Source organism: Trichomycterus rosablanca, chromosome 20 (assembly GCF_030014385.1).
Source record: "Trichomycterus rosablanca isolate fTriRos1 chromosome 20, fTriRos1.hap1, whole genome shotgun sequence".
NCBI lineage: Eukaryota > Metazoa > Chordata > Actinopteri > Siluriformes > Trichomycteridae > Trichomycterus > Trichomycterus rosablanca.
Window position 1 is genome coordinate 8,143,668 of NC_086007.1, and position 23,373 is coordinate 8,167,040.

General features: G+C 37.5%; 1 protein-coding gene across 1 annotated transcript in view; it reads right to left on the reverse strand.

Moving 5' to 3' along the window:
* The window catches only part of npas1 (neuronal PAS domain protein 1), a 39,218-nt gene that overhangs the window by 12,317 nt on the left and 3,528 nt on the right, over positions 1 to 23,373 (reverse strand). The window contains exons 2-5 of the mRNA XM_063016665.1: positions 17,755 to 17,930; positions 13,934 to 14,172; positions 3,845 to 3,912; positions 2,261 to 2,350 (exon numbers count right to left, since the gene is read on the reverse strand). Coding sequence (XP_062872735.1) covers positions 2,261 to 2,350; positions 3,845 to 3,912; positions 13,934 to 14,172; positions 17,755 to 17,852 — 495 coding nt within the window. The 5' untranslated portion in view covers positions 17,853 to 17,930. The remainder of the gene's footprint in view (positions 1 to 2,260; positions 2,351 to 3,844; positions 3,913 to 13,933; positions 14,173 to 17,754; positions 17,931 to 23,373) is intronic.

The window sequence follows — 23,373 nt, forward strand, 5'->3', positions numbered from 1 at the left end:
AATGAGCAAATCATACTTGAAAGCCTAGCAGTGTTGAATACACTGTAAAGAATACGCTCAAATTGTAGTGAAATGAAAGATTAATATCTGTGGTCAGTACTATGTTTTAAAAGTGATGTGGTTGTTTGATAACTTTACTCCTAGATAACGGTACATGTGTTGTCTTTTTACTATAGTCAGCACAATAACAGGACATTCAAAATGGTCAGTCTCACTCCACCCACTTCCCAAAAACATGCCAGTAAGTGTGTAGCATGTTCTGGTGGATTGGCACCATATACAGAGTGTATTACTGCCAAGTGTTCAGTGTTTCCAGAGTGTTATAAATACTGGCAGTGCATGAGGCAACCTCAACCTCAATGGGTAACATAGTTATTGGGGCCCTTATATTGTCACTTCTGTTTGATTGATTTGTTTATGTTTGGCAGAAGGGTCTGTGAGTTGCTAGGTTCACCACTGGGTTCCGGGGTAAATAAGTTAGCCATCTGCACATAGATAATAGAATGCAATTGCTATTTAACTTAATTAAACTAAACAGAGAGGTTAAGAATCATCTATGGTACTTAAATCTGCGTGAGTGATGTGCTCACAGCCGGATGAGCCACAGGTTTTACTGAAACAAAAGCACAATTCGAGCAAGACGAAAAGCCTAATCATCAAGCCATTTCTCCTGTTACACCCACTCAATAAGTTCTGTCTGAGCAATCCTTTATTTCCCCTTCCTTCTCCTTTATTCAATCGCTTCACCTAAACATATCTGTTCCCCCACCCCTTACTCTCTAGATTTCTCACTATCTTCCCATCCCCCTAACAGTGTGTTCGTGTGTTTTTTTTTTTTTTTTTACATCTCACAATCAATGCGGCTTTTAAGATGCCTATCGATTTGCTCCAGAGACAGACCCTGACTCGCCAGGGCAACACTTTGATTGCTGTGCGAGTAATTACTGTTATTATTTATGCATCTGGGCGAAATGGCAGGACTTAACATTCCCTGTACAAGAGGCCACAGGCAATCAAAGAAGGTGAGCACCTGGTGAGCAAAACATAAGTGAGAGAGAGAGAGAGAGAGAGAGAGAGAGAGAGCGAGCGAGAGAGAGAGCATAGAAATAGATATTTTTGTCCTTTATAATTTCTGTCTCGCATACACAAGATATAATCCACAAAATGGGTATTATAATGGCACTGTGGTGCAGCACAGCAACATGGGTTCTGGGGACTAGGGTTACATTCTTGCCTGTGGTTACTGTGAGACGTTTCACAAGTACTCCCCATGTACTCTGGTTCTGTCCCACAGCCCAAAAACATGCAGACAGTGGATTGGCTACTCCAGATTATCTCTCGGTTTGAATGTGTGTATAAATGTGTGAGTGTATATTGCCCAGTAACTTTTATTGTGTTCATTTTCTAGCCTCATTTGAGTCACCTGACATAGAACCAACCAAAACATTGCCTATAACTTGCAAACTGGCATACATTTTTGAAACGTATGGTTCTGTCAGTGAACCACGAAGATCACTTAGAGTCTTTTTTTTTTTTTAGAAATCTAATTAGCTACATAACATTAGAGTAAATCAAAATGTATGTATTTATCTTGAGCCATGGGGAAACACTGATCACAAAGCAAGAATAGAACCTGGACAGGGCGTCTGTCCATCACAAGACATCATACCCTTACAAATCACTCTCAATCAAACAATCAATCAATAGAGGAGATGAAATTCAGATGCACACGCATTTTCTGGATGTTAGAATCCATCATGTTTGTCATAGATATTATGGTATAATATATTTTATTAAACAGGATGATCAAGATCACCACCAAGAAAAGGGTACTTTACCATCTTAATAGTGACTAAGTTGCATTTATTTTTACATTTGGCAGCCCAGTTTATCTAAAATGATTTACATCTCAGGTAGCATACAATCAAACAATTAAAAATGTAGGTCCTTGCCCAGTGGTATATCTGAAACCCCTGACCTTCTAATTAATAGCCCAGTACCTTAACTGCTGAGCCATCACTGCCTCTTTAAGACATGGCCTTGTCACTGCTCCATAAAGCCTACATGGATTTTTTTTAGCACACAATCCGCTCACTCTTTTCTTGAAGGCACACCAACCAGTTCTTTTCATATATGATCAGATCACATTTTTTTTACAGTGCACATGGTACAAAATGCTTTTATTTTTCAAATATTTTCTTTACCTTAAAAATTCACATCATGTCATTGATTCAGCTGTAGGTGTGTGTGGGTGACTGACCTGTGAGAGGCCCAGGTAGATCGACACCGTCTCAGAGATGTAGAGAAAGCGGCCTTCTTGACTGACAACAAAAACAAACCCATCCAGAGACTGAAAATAAACAAACGTTTTTTTATGTTAGAAAAAAAGTCCTATTTTTTTCCTAACTTACAAAAAGTGAAAACAAAGGACACAATGATACAACCAGCACATACAGGCTGTATTTTAAATGTTTTTTTCTGGGCATCAAATATTTGTATCCAACAAACAGGTCTGCAGTGGACAAAATGCCCAAAGTAGGCTGGGCTGATGGGCACATAAAATTTGAGCACTGGAACCTGGTTGGCACTTCATCATTAGTTCCTACTGGCCCTCACATGCTTTACATATTAGCCTATGCCTGAGATACCTATAGTTGGCCCATTAAGGGGCCCGATTGCTAAACTTTTTTTGGGCATTGTGTAAAATTTTTATAGCAACTCCCAAGACACACTGTCCCCCTTAGTGGACCAGTGGGAACATGTCTGCTGTCTAAAAATTGAAAGCCTACAGAGAAATACAAAGAAATGTTATCATAAATTGTCTCAAATTCTAATTTGGTTTTTAATAGGAGATCTACAGATGTCCATTACTTACCATAAGGTACTGGTTTTGTTTGAACAAAATTTTCAATTAAAAAGATAATACAGTAATCAAACACAGCAGAAGCATATACATCTGGTCTATTTAACAGACGCTAATCCCCACACTGCAGTCTGCTTTGTACTTCAGCCTGAGAGAAGTGGCAGTAGACACGACAATATAATAAAAAAAAACTAAAAGGTATACAGCCACCCCATTAAAAGACTCCTTCAAAGAATAATATTAATCATAATAACAAGCAGCTACAAGTGAGCAGCCAAGGTGGCCACTTTGTTGAAGAATGACTGTTTTGGCGGCGACTCTTGAAGTGGCGGTAATTTATGCAGGCGAAGCATTCGCTATGCAAATGAGAGTGGCCGGGAATTGTGGGATAGGCAAGCTGCCTTGAACCGCACAGAAAAATAAAGAGCAATTATGTAGTTATTAGTGACAAAGGACACAGCGGAGAAAAACGGCATAGTTTTTTTTTTTTTTTGCTCCCTGAAGCGTTAATGTGATTTCTACTGACTCTCTCCATGCCATGTCTATTAGTAGACGTGCTTTTGTTTTCATAGATCGTGTTTTTAAACTACAGTTTAGATCTGGTAGACGCAACAAATATTTGTATATGCACCTAAAGTGTGTGTTGTTTATCAGAAATATAGACTAAAGTAAAGGTTGTCTGACAAACCAGTGTCTACATTGTGATTATAGCTGTGTCAATATAATGGCATAATTGAAAGTTAAGTTGTTAATAATACCAATAATGACATAAAACACAAGAGGTCACTGATCAGCCAAGGTCAATAATTAGTAGGTAAAACACGAAAGCATAAAAGTGGACTTGATAGTGAATTTTACACATTACTACTACAAATGTGTTTAAAACAGCTATCTTCATTCATTGCTATTTACCAAAATACCTTTAATAGGTTGTTTATTAAATTACATAAAACAGTAACGTGATATATGTTGGGTGTTTACCTGTAGAAGATGAGCTCCCAGATGTTGCTCAAATATATCAGTTGCCAATGAGTGACTGCTTCTCCTCACTACTCAAGAAAAAAAAAAGACAAAAAGGATGGAAACTGTTATTTTATTTTATTCCTTCACTTATGTTTTAGTGATTTCAATCTCATAAATAATTATTTATTTATTTTAACCTTTAAAGACATGTACTCTCAAAAGTATTAAAATAATAGACCACGAAAACAATGCATTCCAGCAGGCAGACCAAAACTCTCAATATAAATAATATAAATAACATTGAAAGTGGCTTTCAAGCATCTTTTCTTCCATGATGTTGGACTGTACACTCAGCTAGGCCGTATTGCAATGTGTGTGTGTGTGTGTGTGTGAGTGTGTCTTTGTGTGTGTGCGCAGGGTTGGGCAGAACTGTCTTAAAAGTATTAAGCAGTATACTCTCATACATATATCTTTTTTAATATACTTAAAAGTATAACATATTCACTTTGTACTTTGCAAAATAAAAAATAAAAACAATAATCAATTGTTCTATTCAAATCGATTGTATTTTATAAATAAAAACAAATTTGGTGCCTGTGACACATTCAAAGCACACACATGCATGAAACCATTTTGTTGTAGTGAGTGCAAAATGATGCCTGTCATTTTCCTGCTGAAATAGCCATGGACTTCCACAGACTTCTGGGAAAAGACATCACCTTGATGGCAGCATATGTCTCTATAAAATGCCTATTATGCCTCTGCGTCACACATATGCAAGTCACCAATGTCATGGGCATTGATGCACCACCATACCATAATGGATGTTGCCTTTGCACCTTTCGCTTTTCCCCAAAACAAGCTAAATGTATCATACAGTTTTATGCAGGGCTGCCTGAGGTCTCAAAGATCATACACATTGGACTGAGAATGGACTGAGAATTTTTGAATCGTTTCACAGTATTATGTAATGTGAAAGACAGTATTATTATTTGCATTGTTGTACTGAGAAATGTTCTTGTCGATAGCACAGGTGAGATTCGAATCTGAGAGCTTGAAATTGCATCCAAGTGAGCTCCCTGAATATTTTTTAAAAATAATTGCACATATGTGCCAATAAGACGACTCTGCAGTCTGACAATGTGAACAATGCTGCCTTGGCATTCCATTAATAATTTCCTGTTACTGGACAGGGTGATTTACAGACATAATCATTGATAATCCTAAAGCCAGCACAGAAGTCAATGTGGGACAAAGCCATAGTGTCAGACTGTGACCCCCCTTCTTAACCAGGAACAGGAATATCAATGAGTCTAGTCCTTTCAGAGGTTTCAAAAGGGGCTTCACACCCAGGCCAGGATAGCCACTGTGTGTTCTCTAATGTGTACACAGAGGGCTACTTGTTCTCTCCGGAGCTCACACAGATGCTGGTGACTAGGTTCCCTTTCTAAGCTAGCTAGGCTGTGACGATGGGCAATTCTGCGCTAGCGTAGCAAATAGGAAGACTGACAAAAAGTCAGGGAAGCTGATGGATGGATTAGTCACGATGTATCACAATTAATCAGAGGTACAAAGGTAGCAGGAAAAATAACATTAGTGCAGCCTGATCTCATTAAAATCTCATAGAAATTCAAATGATCCAAGGTGACATTTCTTATAAACTAATGAAAATAGCAACACATCTTCTAAAACTAACAGAAGGAACATAAATTCATACATGAATTCATTAATGTTACACAGTGTGATGTGTACAGTTCAATCAAAATTATTAAACCCTGATTGCAAATTAGGTTTACTAGCAAAATTTACAAACTTTCAGCTGTTTGCTATAAACCAATCAAACAACAACAAGCTCAACACAACTAACACAAGTGAGTCAAAAGAGTTGTCCAAAAAGTTATGTTATCAATATTAACACTAAAACATAATGTTTATTATTTTATAATGCCATTCATCGCATTTATAATGCAATTGTCTTCGATTGCCAACAGTCAAAACGAGCAAATCTGGCCCCTTTTTCTGGGTAGGAATGACTTTTTATAGAACTCAAACCTAGAGACAATTTAAAAACCTACATGGAAATCGGGAAGATATATAAAACTCCTAACAGATCAAACCCAGGTGCCCTGAAGCTATGTTCCTGTGTGGCACCCTTTCAGCCAGTAATAGCTGCACCACAACACAAGTAGCAATTTTAAACTTTGTATACAAGTTTACTTGTATGAATTCATACAATTTAGCAAATTGAGGGACCATATCATAAAGGGAAGTTAGGGTAATGTGTATGGCTTAAAAGGTTCACCTTATATATTAAGAGAAAAAAAACAAGCAGTTTTCAGTTCTTCTGTTTTATATATTTTTTTCCCTCAGCCTCCCTTTACTGGGATCATTTAACCAAGTTGGGACGTTACTATGGGAACTGTGACATAAGCCCTTAATTTCGCTTAAGTTTACTCAATCTAGTTGGCTGATGGGAATCGTAGAGCGATCACCTGGCAACTTCTCATTACTTCCCCCTCCTCCAACTATAGAGACTGAGTCTTATAGATAAAAAAGAGGGAGTCTCCAGTCACAATGTCCTTCTCTGGTGCAATTATGCTTTCATTCAACCCCCCTGCTCACCCTCCTCCCCTACGACCCTTCACTCTTTCTCTCTCTCTATCGTAAACTTACTCCTTTTGCGGTCGAACATAATTTGAGTGCAATTAACGTCCCTTAAAAGCCTTTGCCACTTTAAACACCAGGCATTAGGGGAAGACAGGCATCTAAAGCAAGCTGGAGGAAGAGGAGACAGAGGAGGTAAGAATGAAGGTCAAAAACAGCACAGAGAAGCAAAGTCCTTCCATTCTAGGAGGAAAGTCAGATTAACTTATATTCAGCATTTTAAGTGTTACTAAATTAGATCTCAGACAGTTTTATACAGCTTCAGCTCTTCATTTAGTAGGGATCATGAATAAAATATACAAGTGAAAACAAGTACACAGATGTGGCTAAACAGCTTCATTAGGATGTAATCAATCAGAAAAGCATTCTTTGTTTTGCTGTCTGTGACAGGTGTTTTTTACTGTTTTGTTATTTGTATACTTTGAACTTGGACTCCCCTGTATCCAATCACCACCCTAACAGTGTGCATACAAGAACATTTATGGATTTATACATCTGTGGATCTATGCTTACAAGTTTTCCCATAATTCATAAACAAGTCTGCAGAGCACATTTAAAAATAAATAATAACATAATAAACATTGTGCATGCTAATTCTGTTGACATATTTTACTAATCAATTTTACTTCTTAGTGAGTTTTGTTGTTTTTGGTAATGTTACCAATTAAATAATTAATAATAAATAAGCATTTTGCAGAAATAAAACCAATAAAAATATTTGAATTTGTTGGCCCCTTTCCCTCCATTTTACAACTAATGCAGCTGTTCTTACAGCAATTCTCAACAAGTGTGAGTGAGTTGTAGTATGGTGTTGCAACTGTTTTAGTGTAAGGCCTAGCATTTATCTCCCAATCATTTCAAACACGATGATGATTTTGCCTAGCATTACCCATTTAATTGATCAAGTGACCAGTTTAATACTTTTTTAAGCTGTTGGTTAGCTAACGCTAAAGCTTAATGCACCCCGAACCACCTACACAGCTTCTTTTTTCTTTTCTTTTAAACCACAATCGACACAACGTGTCTTAAAACAACAAAGTGTATTTTTTGGAACATATATGCCATTTATTCTCAAATCAGTTTATAATTTCCCTTTTTGGAGTGTAACAGCAGGGATGGCAGCAGCAGTGGATGAAACACCAGTGCTTAAACTCAATCGGTAAGAATGTTTTCTGGACAAAGCAAATGTACAAGGCAAGAGTTAATCGGAAACAGTTTTACTGCAGCTTTAATCTTCATTTGCACTCATAAACATGCTGGAAACTCTTTTGCCCTATTGTGTCATGCTCCGTTTACCAGGTGTGTCTGACATTTTAACCACTGCTCTACAATACAGTCGCCCTCCATGGCAGAAAGTCCCAAAGAGCATAATTGGCTGTTTTCTGGGTAAAAAAAAAATTATTTAAAAATAGTTATTTCAGTCCAGTCTTTCACAATATTTTGCATTTCTAAACACTATGAAGAGGTCTGTTGGTTCCCTGTTGAAGCACACTGCCTACAATAATTTACCCAGGATTGCAGAATAAGCAGTAGTTTGTTGTAATTAAGTCAGTTCCCGGATGCATGTCATCAACTGATATGGTAAAGGGTAAACTGTAATGAACTGTGCATTGCAACAGTCTATAGACAAGACACTCTATGGTAGATGTACACTATATTGAATGTGTGACATTCCATCTCAAAACCTTTAGCATTAATAAGAAGGCATTAAGGCATTAAGACCCATTGTGACTATAACAGCCTTGAAATATTTGAAGAGTCTGTTGGAATTTGTGTCCGTTTAATTGAAAGATCATTTGCAAGAGAAAGCCTTGTTCAAATAATAAATCAAAGTTCAAATTTATTATCCGTACAGAGCACCTAACTCATCAAACCATGCCTATATGTATCTGACTTGTGAACATGGCTTGTAGAAGTGCTTTTCCCAAAGTGTTTCCAAAAAGTTAGAAGCATATCATTGATTTCATGCACCTCTTAGCAATAGGTGTGGCTAAAACCCTTGTCTCAGAATATAGGCCTGTCCTTTTGCCCATATAGTTTATCTGTAATTTCCAGCAAGCGTTGGTACAAGTAGGTATAAGTTAGTATCTGTATGTATACATAAAACAATTCTGTACGTTTCAGTCATATTTTTATTATATATAACGGTTGTGCCCACTGTACTGTTCGCCAACTTCCTTTCCTCAATTTTTACTCGATTTCTTTCTACCTCTCCTTCTCTTACTTTGTGTGAAGGTCATGCAATTGATTTTTCTCTGTCTATTCATTTTTCAAGACTGGCTTTGAAACGTGGGAAGCAGACAAAAGCCAGTCCACCAGACACCCCCTCTTTCCCTGCTTTACTTTTCTGCCCCTCCTACCTCACAAGTGTATGAGTGTGTGTGTGTGTGTGTGTGTGTGTGTGTGTGTGTGTGTGTGTGTGTGTGTGTGTGTGTGTGTGTGTGTGTGTGTGTGTGAACGGGGTGGTACGGTTAATGGGGGATACCACCACACCTATTACCCCAAGGGACCTACTGGGGATGTTTGGCTACCACTACTTAGATACTTTGTACCCAATCCCACACTTCTGTAGTGGAATTACAGCTATGCATCATGCTCTGTCCTGCTCTCAGTTGTACTCCATCATAGCCATGTACTGTTCATTATAGAGAAAAATGTGATTACACAAACATGAGTTTGATAAAAGAAACTCACATGTTAGTGGGTCTAAAGAATCTTACAGTGAAAATAAAGTTCCAAAATTTAACATTAGTTCTAAAATATGAAAATGCAGACATAAAATAGCACACTCTAAAAATGCTGGGTTGTTTTTTCTACCCAAACACTGGGTTGAGGCAGTTTGGTCAACTTGGTGGGTTATTTCTCACTCAAATAACCCAACTGTTGGGTTATTTGCTCAACCCAGCACTTAGGTTACCATGTCCTGTTGACGATGGCTAAATTCTCTTAAGAATATACAGTATATGTACATTTGTAACGGCCTGTGTTGACAGATTGGGCGGATTTTATTTGAAACTGGCGGGGAAATTGGCAGGTTTCAAGGTATCACAACATTGCAAATAAAATATTTCAAATGACACTAAATGTGTAATTACTGATCTGTAAGATATCAGCAGTTAATTAGTGTAATGTTTTTCATGAGTATGTTTGGGCGGTTTTCCATGCATTTTGGCGGATTTTGAAATACGTTGTGACACTATAGCAATCTGCCAACCCTGGTAACCACATAAATGGCAGCTTGGAGATTTGCTGCAGCAGCATATTTGAGGTAAGTGTTTCTAGTTATTTTAATACTTTAAATGCTAATAAAATAGATGTTTGAAATATTACTAACCCTATGTTAGTTTAATTCCCTAAAAACTTTAAGTTTGCCTCTTCAAGTCATGAATATACAGTACGTCCCCAGAAGATACTAAAGCTGCTAACATTAGCAGGTATGGTCATGATTGACCATATTTACTATTTTACAGCAGCTTGTAGGCAGTCCAGAAGCAGTTTGTGTAATTATATTAACTACAGCTTAAGTAAAATAAACATTTTTTAGATGCTTTGTGAGTACAGATTTGCATTGCACCTTTTCACCTTTTTCTGACCGATTAATCCATCACAGTTTCTTTTTATACTACTTAATGTATTAAACACATAGCTACATACGTGTATGTTTGGAACCTATTGACAATAAACAATTAGGCAATGTGTTTTCTGTACTGGAAGCTTTTTAGCCTAGTCACTGGCCACACCTTTTTCATAGGAGAATGAGTTCAATGTTGTAGGAGAAAACAATTAGCTAGCCTCAAGTTTTGTGCATTCAAACGACCTAAATATAAACACGTTTGCTGATTTTGTGATGTGCCTGGTGCTTTAGTTATGCATGAACAGTGCATTTTACCTCCTTTAGGGTAAAACTCTTTTTCTTCTGGGATCTACATTAATCAGAGAATGCTGTAATGATGACTGAGAGCATGCAGCCATGCTTCTGTCTCTTTCAGTGAGATTAAGTGTTTGTAGGTATGTTACAATGAGGATAAGTGAGCTACCACTGTAAGCTTAAATTGTGCCTCCAGTCAGTACTCTTTTTTAAACACACCTCTATATCACGGTCCATATGACATTCACACTCTCACGGCTGGGATTTACTCTTTCACAAACACATACGCAAGCACACAGCTAATTGTAGCTAAGCTGTTACTCTGCAGTAATAACAGCAATTAAGCAACCCATGTAATTATGCTTGGCTCGTTATATAGTTAATGTCAGTAATTACAAACCGCACAGATAATTTCCTCCACCTTTGGAGTGTCTTCTTTCTCGCCAGTCATATTGTCCATGTGGACTCTGCATATGTTAGTGAGAGAACAAATGCCGGCTTATTTAGCAGCACTGAGAGGCTTTGAAGCAAGACAGATAATCAGAGTAAAAAAGAGTAAATCAGAGAAATTGCTTATAAATAGACTCCAGTGACGTTCTTTCAATGTAAAAATGACAAACCATTTTTATGGACCTTAGTGTTTATATTGTCACGTTACAAGAGAAACGTGAAAAAACATTTCCAACTGTTGCCAATATTTCAAAACTTGTTTGAAAAGTGTTGCTGTAATTTTCCCTTTAATGACTATATGAGGGCCATAGTCTATTATTAAATCAATCATTATATAACACATCACATTGTTTATCCTCCACACTTTTACAATATAGTAGTCAACTGTAGTATTCACAGATCCAGAGTCCACAGATACTATACACACTAAAGCTGATGTCTGGCATTGAGCATGTCTCCCAATAAACAGTTGTTGTGCTAATTTTGCTTTTAAATAAATATTTGAAAGCAGTTGTGGGCCATTCATTTGTACTGCAGACTTGCAGAATTTTAGCTGAACTGTTGCTGATCCTAGATGTTCCCACTTCATAGTAACAACACAAGATCTCTCAGACATTTTTATCAGGGCAGACATTTGAGCAATAATTTAACAAACTGACAATGGTGCAATCCTTAAACACTGCCAAATTTAAAGACCCTAAATTCCTCCATATGACCTTTCTATTGATAATGTTTGTTTATGAAGATTGTCTGTGGCTGTGGTACATTTTTTGGCAGAGGTGTTTATTAAAAGCAACTTACAATTGGGAAAAGAATACAAGCCATGTAATTTAGAGTTGAAAGCCTTGCTCATGGACCTAATAATGGCAACCTGCCATTGATAGGGCTGGACCAGCAACCTTTAAGTAGCAGACCTTACTAGTACAGAACCTTAACTGCCGAGCCACTCCTGAAACCGCCAAATCAACAACTTCGTAAGAGGGTGATGACATTGTGTCAGTGGTTTATGTTCTTAATATCAAAAAGGTTCAGCCAGGTGTATATTTCTCTGCCACTGAAAGTCGTGAATAAATGCATTTTTTCAGATGAGCCATATTTAGCTGCACATGACTGGCAGTGGTGCAATCTCAATTACTTTTCTCATTCTGTGTGCATATGTGTGTGTGTCTGTGTGTGTGTGTGTGTGTGTGTGTGTGCGTCCCTCTCTACATCCTCTCTGCCATTTTTTAAGTAAAAGAATCCCCAGTGACATACACAGGCAACCTATAAGACAATAATAGCCTATTCCATTTAAATTCATAATTTAAATTAATAATGCATTTGTATTCATTGACAGGCTGCCACTGTCATGTTAGAATTGAGTCTGGCTGGTGCTCGCTCTCAGACACCTCCTCTGTTAATAGCGCTCTCATATCTGAATGGCTCTGTGATTGATGCTGTTGTCAATAAGGGCCTCATATACACTACAATTTCAAAGTATTAGATTTTCAGAAATTCTGTTTGTTTTGTTCTTAGAATTGTCACAATTCTCCCTTTTTCATGTTCCACACATGGGGCCACCTGAAGAAATTCCAACAAGCTGCAATAAATATATCTTGCTAAACTTTTTAATGCAGTTATAGTTTCTCCTTCATTTTATGCACTGGCCTTTGCATCATACCTATTTACACAAAGGGTGCACATGCCATGTTTTTAGATCTGTTTTTTTATCTAGTATTTTCAGAAGAATGGTCAGATTTGGTCATTTTATAAGTAGAAATTACTGTATAAATCCTGAGTATTGTTTTAAAAGTATTGTTTTTTAAAAGTATTATATTTTTCAGCTCATTTAAGCTGGTCATGGCGGGTCTGGTCTTACCGCAAGGCAGGAATACCCTGTGCAGGGAGCCAATCCGTCACAGGTCTTTGGGCATCTTCACCTCAGACATAGCCAATAAAGTCTGTACAGATGCCCTGCTGGCCAATAAAACCAGTGAAATTTGAACCCGGATCTCAGCAGTAGTGTGCTAGCATACCATCTGAGCATTAGTTTTAAATTATAATTTAATTTATTAAAAGGCTAATGTTATTCAACACCAACCACAACTGTGTCATTAGTTAATGTAATACTTAATTAACCAAAAGTAATTCATGATTGAACCTCATTAGGAGCCATGGTTAAAAATATATTAAAATGAATCAGTTTGTCAGCAACTTATCCAAAAAGTCACAAAAGTGTGCAGAAGTACGAAGATTTGTGATCTGTTACGTTTGACCTACAACTCCAAAAACACCTCAGTGTTCCAAAATAAGAACATCATACCAAATGTCAAACATTGGGTCATGCAACTAAACAGCAAATCTAAATGATCCAAAATACAAGAGCATGTTCACCTCTAAATGGCTAAAAGGAAATCTAATCGAGTCAATAGAGTTGACCCAAGCTGCCAATGTCAACTGTTCATACTGCTGCTGGTTTAATAAAGCATTATATAAATCCCACTCCTATTTTAAGTGTTGTCACTGTATACATGACTCCCTTAATGGCAGCAATTTACCCATCTTATAATGGCAACTTCCAGCATTGTGATTCACCATGTCACAATGGAAAAAAAAAATCTCAAACTGGTTCAATGACAAATCTTTAGCAATTATGTGATGCACTCAAAATCTCAAAGGGAATCATTTCAACATGTTGTGGACTTCATGCTACAGAATGAAGGCTGTTCCGAGAGCAAAAGGCAGTCTTACTTTTTAAAAAAGTGATCAGTAAGTGTATGTATAGTGACTCTATCTGCTAGTTTGGTTTAGAGGAACTCCTGTGGCCTGAACAGAGCCCTAACCTCAACCTGTTTAAACATCTTTAGGATTAATTGAATTGTTTATTGTGTGCCAGACCTGTTCAATACAGCCAACTGTTTGGTATGCCATTTATGATACCATTTAACAGCTCACACTTTGACTAGAGGCCCAGATCCAACTCAGGGACCCAAGATCCTGGTGCTGTGGAGCACACAAACTACCTGCTGTACCATTGTGTTACCCATATAGTGAAATACATTTTAACAAATCATTAATGTAGCATCCAAATTTTTATAAACATTCCCCTGAGTCATAAGAAAGTTATAAGTTTGTGCAGTACTCACCTTTGTGGCAGTTACTGTTCCCCTCTAGTAGGGGGCTCCATGGTGGGTCTCCCTGGCTGGCAAAGTGTCTCATGTGTAGGCAGCTGATGGTCAGGCGGATGACGGAAGCTTTGTCCAGCTGGCTGGTGATGGCGCCAGGCAGAGGAAGCATTTTGGCCAGCTCAAAAAACTCAAAGTTCTCTTTACCACGCCGAGAACGTGCTGCATTTCGGGACTTCTCCTTCCTCAAATTTTGTAAACTAAGAGGAAAAGGACGTATGAAAAATATAGAGCATGAAAACCAAATGTATAGACAGGATGAGACAAATATGTCTTAAGCTGTCTACTTCCAAAGTATATGTATAAACAAAGGTCATCATACTATACCAGCAGAATTAATGATTTTAAGCCTTATTCAGCACTGTCAATGTGTTATAATAACTTAAAAAGAAAGAAAAAACAACATTTAGTGTCTCAGTATGATTGGGGCAGGCTGAGACAGGCTGCTAGAACAGATTTAATGTGTCTACAACAGGCAGTTGTAGCCTAGTGGTTAAGGTACTGGACTAGTAATCAAAAGGTCGCTGGTTCAAGCCCCACCAGCCAGGTTGTCACTGTTGGGCCCTTGAGCAAGGCCCTTAACCCTAAATTGCTCAGACTATATACTGTCTCAGTACTGTAAGTCACTTTGGAGAAAAGTGTCTGCTAAATGCCGAAAATGTAAATGTAAATGTGTCTGGAATCATACTTCTTCTAGAAGACATCGCCTGTTGGTTTTGAGGATGGTGGTGGAGAGTGCTGTTCAAAACATTCCAAAATGTGCTTCGTTGGATTTAGGACTGGTGATGGTGAGCACTGTAAAATTTGATTATTTATAATATCCATACTAAAAGAAAAACAGTAACACCCTCTGCTTTGTTAATAGGGGCACCATTGTCATCTTGAAAAAGACCACTCCTATTAAAATGGAAATCATATTGATTTGATAGGATCCGTCAAAGTAACTTTCTCTAAGTAACCAATCTCTTTAAGTGGGGAATAAATTACACAGTACATCTATCTTAATGCATCTGCTCTATGCTTTGCCAGTTTTTTATTTAGGTGTAACCTAGGATGATTTATAAAACAACAAAACAACATAAATATTTTTAAATACATTGTGTTTTTAGTGACAGCACTGAGGTAGCTTGACCAAGGCTTTAGCATGGCAGAAATTTAATGCATTGACTTGTTGGATAAGTGGCATTCTGTAACAGAGCCACGATTAAAGCCACTCAGCTCTTCAGACAATGGATATTTATAAAGATTGCATGGGTGTTTATTGATTAAATGTATGTTAGCAATGGATGTGAAAAAAACACAGTAGTTGAAGAAGTGTCCACAGGTTGCTTCAGATAAATGCACCAGATCTCCAGGATTCTGGCTTGGAACTTAATCACTGTCTGTGAGGACTTTTGTATGATCCAAAACATACTAGTAGGTGGTATCTTCCATAAAGTGCCCCTTGGTTTTAGTGAGTCCATAAAGAAGCGATGAACTGAAGCCCTGTCAAAGATAAATGCCCTACACCCAGTGTTTCCAGGTTTGCAGGATGATGCAGTTCTGAAAATTTTATAATTAAATTTATTCAACCTTCTTCTATGTTAGTAGTGTTTTCAAAGCTCACAACTACAATTCCTTTATGCTCCATGGCACTTCAGGTCTTTCTTGGTGTGGAAATGCAGGTTGGTCGGGAGATCAGTACTGAGAAAGCATCAGTAAACTCTGGCAGGAAAGGAATAATCAGCCTGTTCTCTACCACCTCTTATCACAGTACCAGTACGTTAGAACTCTTCAGCCTGTGAGTTCTTTCAGGCATTACACTGGAGGCTACAATAAAGGCTGGTCCAGAATCAGATGTGCCAGGCTAATGCTCTGGAAGAATGCAGCCATTGAGCTCTTTTCAAGCCTGCCTCCTGGGTCGCGAGCCTCAGCCCTTGATTGAGGGATCAATGGAGAAAAGGAGCGTCTGAGAGGTAGGCCAGGTAGCCTGTCGCTCTGATTGGGTATTGACTCGCTCTCGGTGGGGCCTGAGTGGGGGAATTATGTTGTCACGGCTACTCCACAATTTGTGTCTGGGGTGGAAGAAAGAGCCGACATGCCCCCCTCATGCACGGCCCGTGTCTGTGACATTGATTCTCATTCTGGGGGGCTGTAGATATGTAAGAGCAGAGAAAAAGGGGAGGAATTCAAAGGGGAAGACAGTGTGTGTGTGTGTGTGTGTGTGTGTGTGTGTGATGTATGCAGGGCCGGCGCTAGGGGGGGGCTGAGGGGGGCATTGCCCCCCCAAATTGTGTCTTTGCCCCCCCAAGCAAAGCAGTCCAGAACCGGGGCTAGGGGGGGCTGAGGGGGGCATTGCCCCCCCAAATTGTGTCTTTGCCCCCCCAAGCAAAGCAGTCCAGAACCGGGGCTGGATGTATGTGATGTATGTGAATATAGTGGAAAAAATATAAAAGAACCTCAAAGCTGCCAAAAAGAGACATACTTAAAATACAAGAACAACTGTAACAATATACTGTAGTAATGTTTAAATAATTAAAATAAACAAAAAAAGTACACATCTAATTTTTCACATCTAATTTCTTTTACATTTCATTTTCATTATCTAAGTAATAGGCACAGGTAACTCAGCAGTTAAGATACTGGACTAGTTATCAAAAGGTTGCTGGTTCAAGCCCCAACTGACAGAAAAATGGTCCTTAATGCTCAGTTACCTGGATTTTGCTGGATTTAAGTTGCTTTGCCAACCAAAAATTATGTTCTCTCTGACTTTATTTAGAGGTAAACAGGTTTTCTGTTCTTTTTTTCAGTTCAGGGCAAGTCTTTCCATTAACAAAGGATCTCTCAAAAGGTGTTTGTAGGAAGTAGTGAAACACTACCCCAAAATGAACCAACTTGAACAATGGACCAAGTAAGAGACTAAAGTGATGACGAGCCTCAGAACAGGTGTGCTAATACTTGATACTGATTCATACAATTATTCTCACCCCTGTATACACAGAATAAAGGTGTAAAGCCTTACCATATTACATAATTTGTGTTAAAATCCAGAGCTATTTTCACAGTTGCAGCAGTAGCAGTTCCAACAGGAAACAAACTGAGGCTACAAATTGAAGTATGTAGTATTTTCTTTTAAGGTCGGTGATGTCTGTGCAGGAGTGAGAATGCATCCGTTTATTAGTATTTAAGTCCTGATCATTTTCTTTGTTTACTAATTTCACTTGTCTTATGTGCAATTTATGTCTTCGTGGTTTGTAAACAACTGTGTTGTGTGCATGAGCCTTTAGGAACATCTCATTATTACACCGGAACGTCCTTGGAGAGACAATCAATACATCACAGATTTAGCATTGATTCCACTTGGTTTTAAATCCACCTACAGATGAGCTGACATTAATAATTCCATGATAATTTTGTAATGTTTTAATAATGACAGAAAACATGGAACCATCGACAGTAGAGTACAGAGAGATAGTGAGTGTATTTAAGTGTATTTTGCATTATAATTTACAGTGTTAGACTCTCTGCATTGTTAAATCCCCTCTCTGCCGGGCCCCTAATTACATTCTGCCAAGATTTAATATGATCCTAATTTTCAATAAGCTCATTTAATTAAGGGTAAGGTTTTATTTAAAATCTGTAATATATGATCTGTAATATATGCACAATATTTTTAGTGTGTTCATTTTTAATGTACATAAGGGAAATGTACTGTATATAAAAAAATGTGTGTATATATATATATTAAAGTGATTTGAATGCATGCTTATGATAAGCAAGTTGATGCTTGTGTGTTGTCTTACCAGGGTAGGGTAGGCGGCTTGGCGAGGAGTCCTTGCAGGAAGTCCCACTCCACACTCACACACTTGCCCTCACTGACGAACGGCATGGCCGCCATCATGTCCTACACACTCCGCTGCCTCAAATGCAGGCTGCGATTGGCTGAGGCTATGTCAGACCCAGATCTCTTGCAAAAGGGCTGACCAGATGAGAGAAAAGAAAGGTAAGAAGACTTGATGTGATCAGGTTAATACTGGCAGAGCTAATATAGTGTACAGGGTTTGGTAAAAAAAAAATTAATGTTCATGACTCGATAATGAAAGCTTTGCCCTAAATTAATTCAGAAACATTCTTAATTAAATACATAAAGGATAACATATGCCGAATACATTATGAAATGGCCTGCTTATGTTTAACTATTTCTTTATTTTATCCGATGAAGGGTACGTTAAATATATAAAGATATATAGTAAACTTATAAAGCATTCAGATATCTTGACTTTTTGCACAACTTAATGTACTGTGAATTTGATTATGAATGTATATAGTTGCCATAGTACTGCCAATTTACACTTAATTATCCATAGTCACTCTAAAAGAGCTCCAAAAAGCTTATGGCAAAGTGGCAAGAGTGGCCACTGTTGAGTAATAGACCAATGCCAACCTGCGTAGAGTTAGCGAAATGGCATGTAAAGAACTCTGAAAACATGAGGAAAAATAATCTCTGGTCTGATGAGATGAATATTTAACCATTTGGGCAGAGGAGTAGGCACTATGTCAGACAAAAAACAGGAACTGCTCAACATCTAGGAGGAACTGCTCAACATCTGGATGAATGCAGCCAAATTTAGGACCATCCTTGAGAAAAACCTCCTAATATACACATGCAAACTCAGACTAGGGTGACATTTCACTATTCAGCACCCAAAACAATACTGGAGTGGTTTCAGGGCAAGTCACTGAATGTCCGTGAGTGACCGCCATAAAGCCCAGACTTAAAGCCAATTGCACATCTGTGCAGAGACCTGAAGATGGCAGTTCACAAACGCTCCTCGTTCAATCTGACGAAGCATGAAATGAACTGCCATGAAGAATGTGATAAAATGGGACTGGACAAATCCAGGTGTTCAATGATTATAGAGGTGTATTCACAAAGACCTGCAGCTGTAATTGCTAAGTACTGAATAAAGATTGTAAATGATTTTGTTAACAGGACATTTCAGTTAAAAAAAAAAGATCTAAAACATGTTTTTGCTTAATCATCATGGGTGACTATAAAAATAAGACAAATAAGGCAATAATGCAGTATTTGCATTTTTAATATTATTATTGCATTATTATTAATATTGCAAAATAGATATAAAACACGTTTTCTGTCATATGTGCAAAAACAGCAATTCTCAAATGACCAAATATAAAGCTGTAAACACATTCACACACACTTATTTAGTGCAGCTTACAGTGCCATTTCGCTGGAGTCCCCAGTGCTTGTCCAGTCTGTCCCTATGACATTTAAAGGGCCAGCATGCCCTCCAGCTGCCTGGTGTCACAGCCACCACTGCCCGCTGCCCGCTGCCCTGTGGCCAGCCCTGGTGTCACTCAGCACTATCCCTGATCTAAACCATTCTGGCACCATGCCCTGACATGCATCCCCTTACTGACCTTACCTGGCACACTCCTACACACAAACACTCACACGGCCCCTGGGTCGATGGCATCTATGACCTGACATTCAACCTGGATAAACCAGCATTAGCAGCTGCTTAACCTCCAACTACCTGCTTCATTGGAACTCAGAAAAGCTTAGTAATTAAAGAGAGTGTACATTATGTGGATTAGGACTAAAATTATTTTATTTTATTTTTGGGAGACGGGGGTTATGAAGGCATGGTGGATATTATTCTTTACCTAAGTGTTTAGTAAAGAAACAATTAAGTAAACAAAAAACAGATGGGCGACATTAAAGAAACCACACACACACACACACATCATATGCACACACACACACACATGCACACCTCTCTTCCAATCCTATCAAAGTCCTCTCAGGTATTTATTCTATCTATTCCCACATCTTATCAGGTACAATCTTTTTCCCCAACCTTACTATCTGTTTAGACATAATGGAGGTGCCTTCCACCGTAATTCTTTAATTAACTGTATAACCTTGTAGCAGGTTGTGTCACTGTTCATGCTATTTTTAAATAGACTTACACATAAGCAAACAGTAAAGGCGGTGTGTGTCTGGTTGTTCTAGTATATTAATTAGGACATTAACATACAGTGTAGCTGTGTAAATAATCTTAAACAAGTGATTATGAATGCACTGAGATTCGAGTACCGATATCAGGTCACTACATATCAAAAATTATATTTAAAAAAATATATATTTATTAGTATCAGATTAAATTAGTTAAAGTAGTAAATAGTAAATTTTTTTAAATCGTATTTTTATCAACTGCTTTATCCTGTTCAGGGTCACAGCAGGTCTGGTTCCATCAGGAACACTGGGCCTAATGCGGGAATACCCTGGACAGGGTGCCAATGTGTTACAGGGTTTCACTCATCCCCCCCCCCATGTCTGGGTATCAGCACTGCTGATATTTAAACCTGAATTATTATTTGTTTATAAAAAATAATGAGTTCAAGAACAATAAAAAAATTGAGATTACATTTTCTAAATATTAAAAGATACTATTAAAACAGTTACAATTATTTAAATCAATATTTCTTGGGAGCAACCTTCACTATTAAAACTGACATAGATACACTGACATACAGTTTCATTAATTGGAAATCAACAGATAGGTTGTTTTAACATCATGGAGAAAACCCACTGTGCCCTAAACTTCTGACCCCTGAGGACAAGTTGCAGGTTCTAGTGGTCAATGACTATAACATAAAATAGGCTGGGTCTGAGGCCACGGTTGGGTTCGAGGTTGGTTTTATGTTTGGCAGAGGCTGGGCTGTTTGTTTTTAAAAGAGATGGTTAATTAGAGCCTCCAGCTGTCAGGGCTTCGTTAGCATGCTCCGCCCCACCCCACAGGGAGGCCAAACAAGGAAATAAACACATTTAAACCACTTGGCACGCACACAATGCACAGACAGTTTCAAACACACACACATTTAAACGCACATCGAAATCCCACTGTTACTCAGTCCATATTTACACACCAGATGTTACGCTGCCATTCTGTTTTAAATGTCAGGCACACTAGTATGGAGTTGACCACTGACTTTTTGCTCAGCTGTGGAAACATTTGCTTTTTCATGACCTTGACCTTCACAAGGCCAGTTAACTTTTGGCTGAATCTAGACTGCCCATGAAGAATAATAAAACAGGTTTGTTCAACATGACTTCTCATGGGTTTGCTGGGCAATAGGTAAGATCAGATATTTGTGTTCCATATACCAAAAAAAAGTTACAAACCAATCACACATAATACAAACGGTTACAATTCGCATAAAATGTTACAAGATATATCATAAATAAAGGATCAGAGAATAAAAATGTTACACAACAATTATATTATACAATAATTATAATATAATAATAAATATATAATATATAAAATTATACAACAATTATAATTAAAGTCTAGCAACTGTTTTATTAGTTTATTATTGAAGTTATTATAAGTTAGTTTAATTAAGTGATGTTATTCGATTTTTTATTTTTTTTTATTTTAGTTAAGTCTATATTGGTAAGAGATGAAAACACAATCTAGTCAATAACAGTTAAATCATTTTAACTGTACCTGCTTAACGACTCCTTGATAAATAAAGTTTGTACAGTGTTAAGCTGCTAAAAAAGAAAGTTACTTTATATGTTTGCTGGAAGAGATACAATTACTTTATTTGCACAAAACAAATTGTTCTTTTCTTCTAATGTAGCAGTTTAAAATTAAAAAATTAAAAAAACACTATGATATTTGTATTTTGATAATTAAATGAGATCTGTAATAAAGAAGTGTTAAACTACTTTTATTGATCAATTGTATTAAAGCAAAAATCTACCCTTAAACATGTGTTTAAAATGTATTTAATAATTAATGTATATGTATATAAATGTTATGTAAATAACCCTATAATGATGTATATGTGTCATTCACACATATTTAATGCATGCATTTTTTTGTCAATAAAGTTTTAACCCTTGAATACCAATCGCTCTGCTTTCATCTTGGCACATCTAAAGTACATTTAAAATTTAGATGTAGCCTCATTTCCAAATGCTGATCAGTCAGTACTGTCGATTTCTCTTATCCGCCCTCTCGCTCTTACTTAGACTGTCCGCTCGTCTTTCTGCGCAAAGCTACCTTGGTTTTCCACTGCTGACCTTGACAGCTTCCAATCATTCCTATTATAAGGTTCCCCTCATCTCTTGAGGGCAGGAGCTCATGGCTCAGCCTCCTTCTACCCCATTAATTATCTAATGGAATCAATACACAGTTTGATTAGATCAGAATGACCCTGCACCACCCCTGACCAGCTACACATATGTAGACGATGAAGCAATGGATAATTGGGGGATTATCATGTAGAGATGTTTTGTTTTCACATGGAGAAAAGCAGCTGGAAGTCTGAGGGAAGTCATTTGTTTTTATATACAAAGTTCTTTATGAATATTGTTATCCTGTTTATTGATTGAAACTTTGAACCTTTTGAAACAATAAGATATGTTCAACAGTACAAAAGACTCAAACACTTTAAATATTTGTTTTCAAAAACAATTTATCCTGATCAGGATTGTCACAATTGATGCTAAATTTACAAGTTTACAGGCCTTGATCAGAGGACAACCAGTGGCAGCTTGGTGGTGTGGGACTTAAATCTGCAACTTTCTGAATACTAGTCCAGTAGGTGGACAAGCTCCCTGGACAAGTAAATTCCAAACTTATATGAAGATGAGCAGGGCTGTCTATGTCAGGATTAACATCAGATTAGTACTGTATTTAAGTTCACAATTCTCATATCAACAAGTGTGTCTAATCCATCAAAGCTTGCATTCTTTTTCTAGCATGTATTCTGCTTAGCTTATTATTGTGACATTTAGTATTTGCTAAAATTAAAAGGTTTTATAAAAATAAGTTTCAGTCTTGCTAAATCCTTGTTCGGGATGTAGTGATTTCTAAGCCTATCCCAGAATCACTGAGCTTGAGGCAGAAATGCTCCCTGGACAGAGTGTTTTTCTATCTCAGAGCATCACACGTTCATGACATTTACAGTCATTCCTGGGAGCACTTTTACACGTTTTTAAGATGTAAAAGCAAACTAGAATAATTTAAGGAAACCCACACAGACATGAAGAGAAACCTAGACTGTTATCAATACTCAATACTACCAGACACTGAGTAATTTCCATTACTCTTAGACAGTATTTTTTTTAATTAATTTTCATCTTAAACAACTCAGTCATATTGACCAGGGTCCTTGTGGGCGCTGTGCACAAGTTAATTCAACCCACCACAGGGCAACATTCAGATAGTGAACCAAAATGAAAATGCATCCAACAAATCTTATAAGTGAGCCAATATTCAGGTAAATGCTGCAATTATACAATCATTGGAATTTTTTACCTTTTTATCCCTGTTTAATTTATTGTTCAAACTGAAATGCTTAACCTTTTGAAGGTTTTAAAT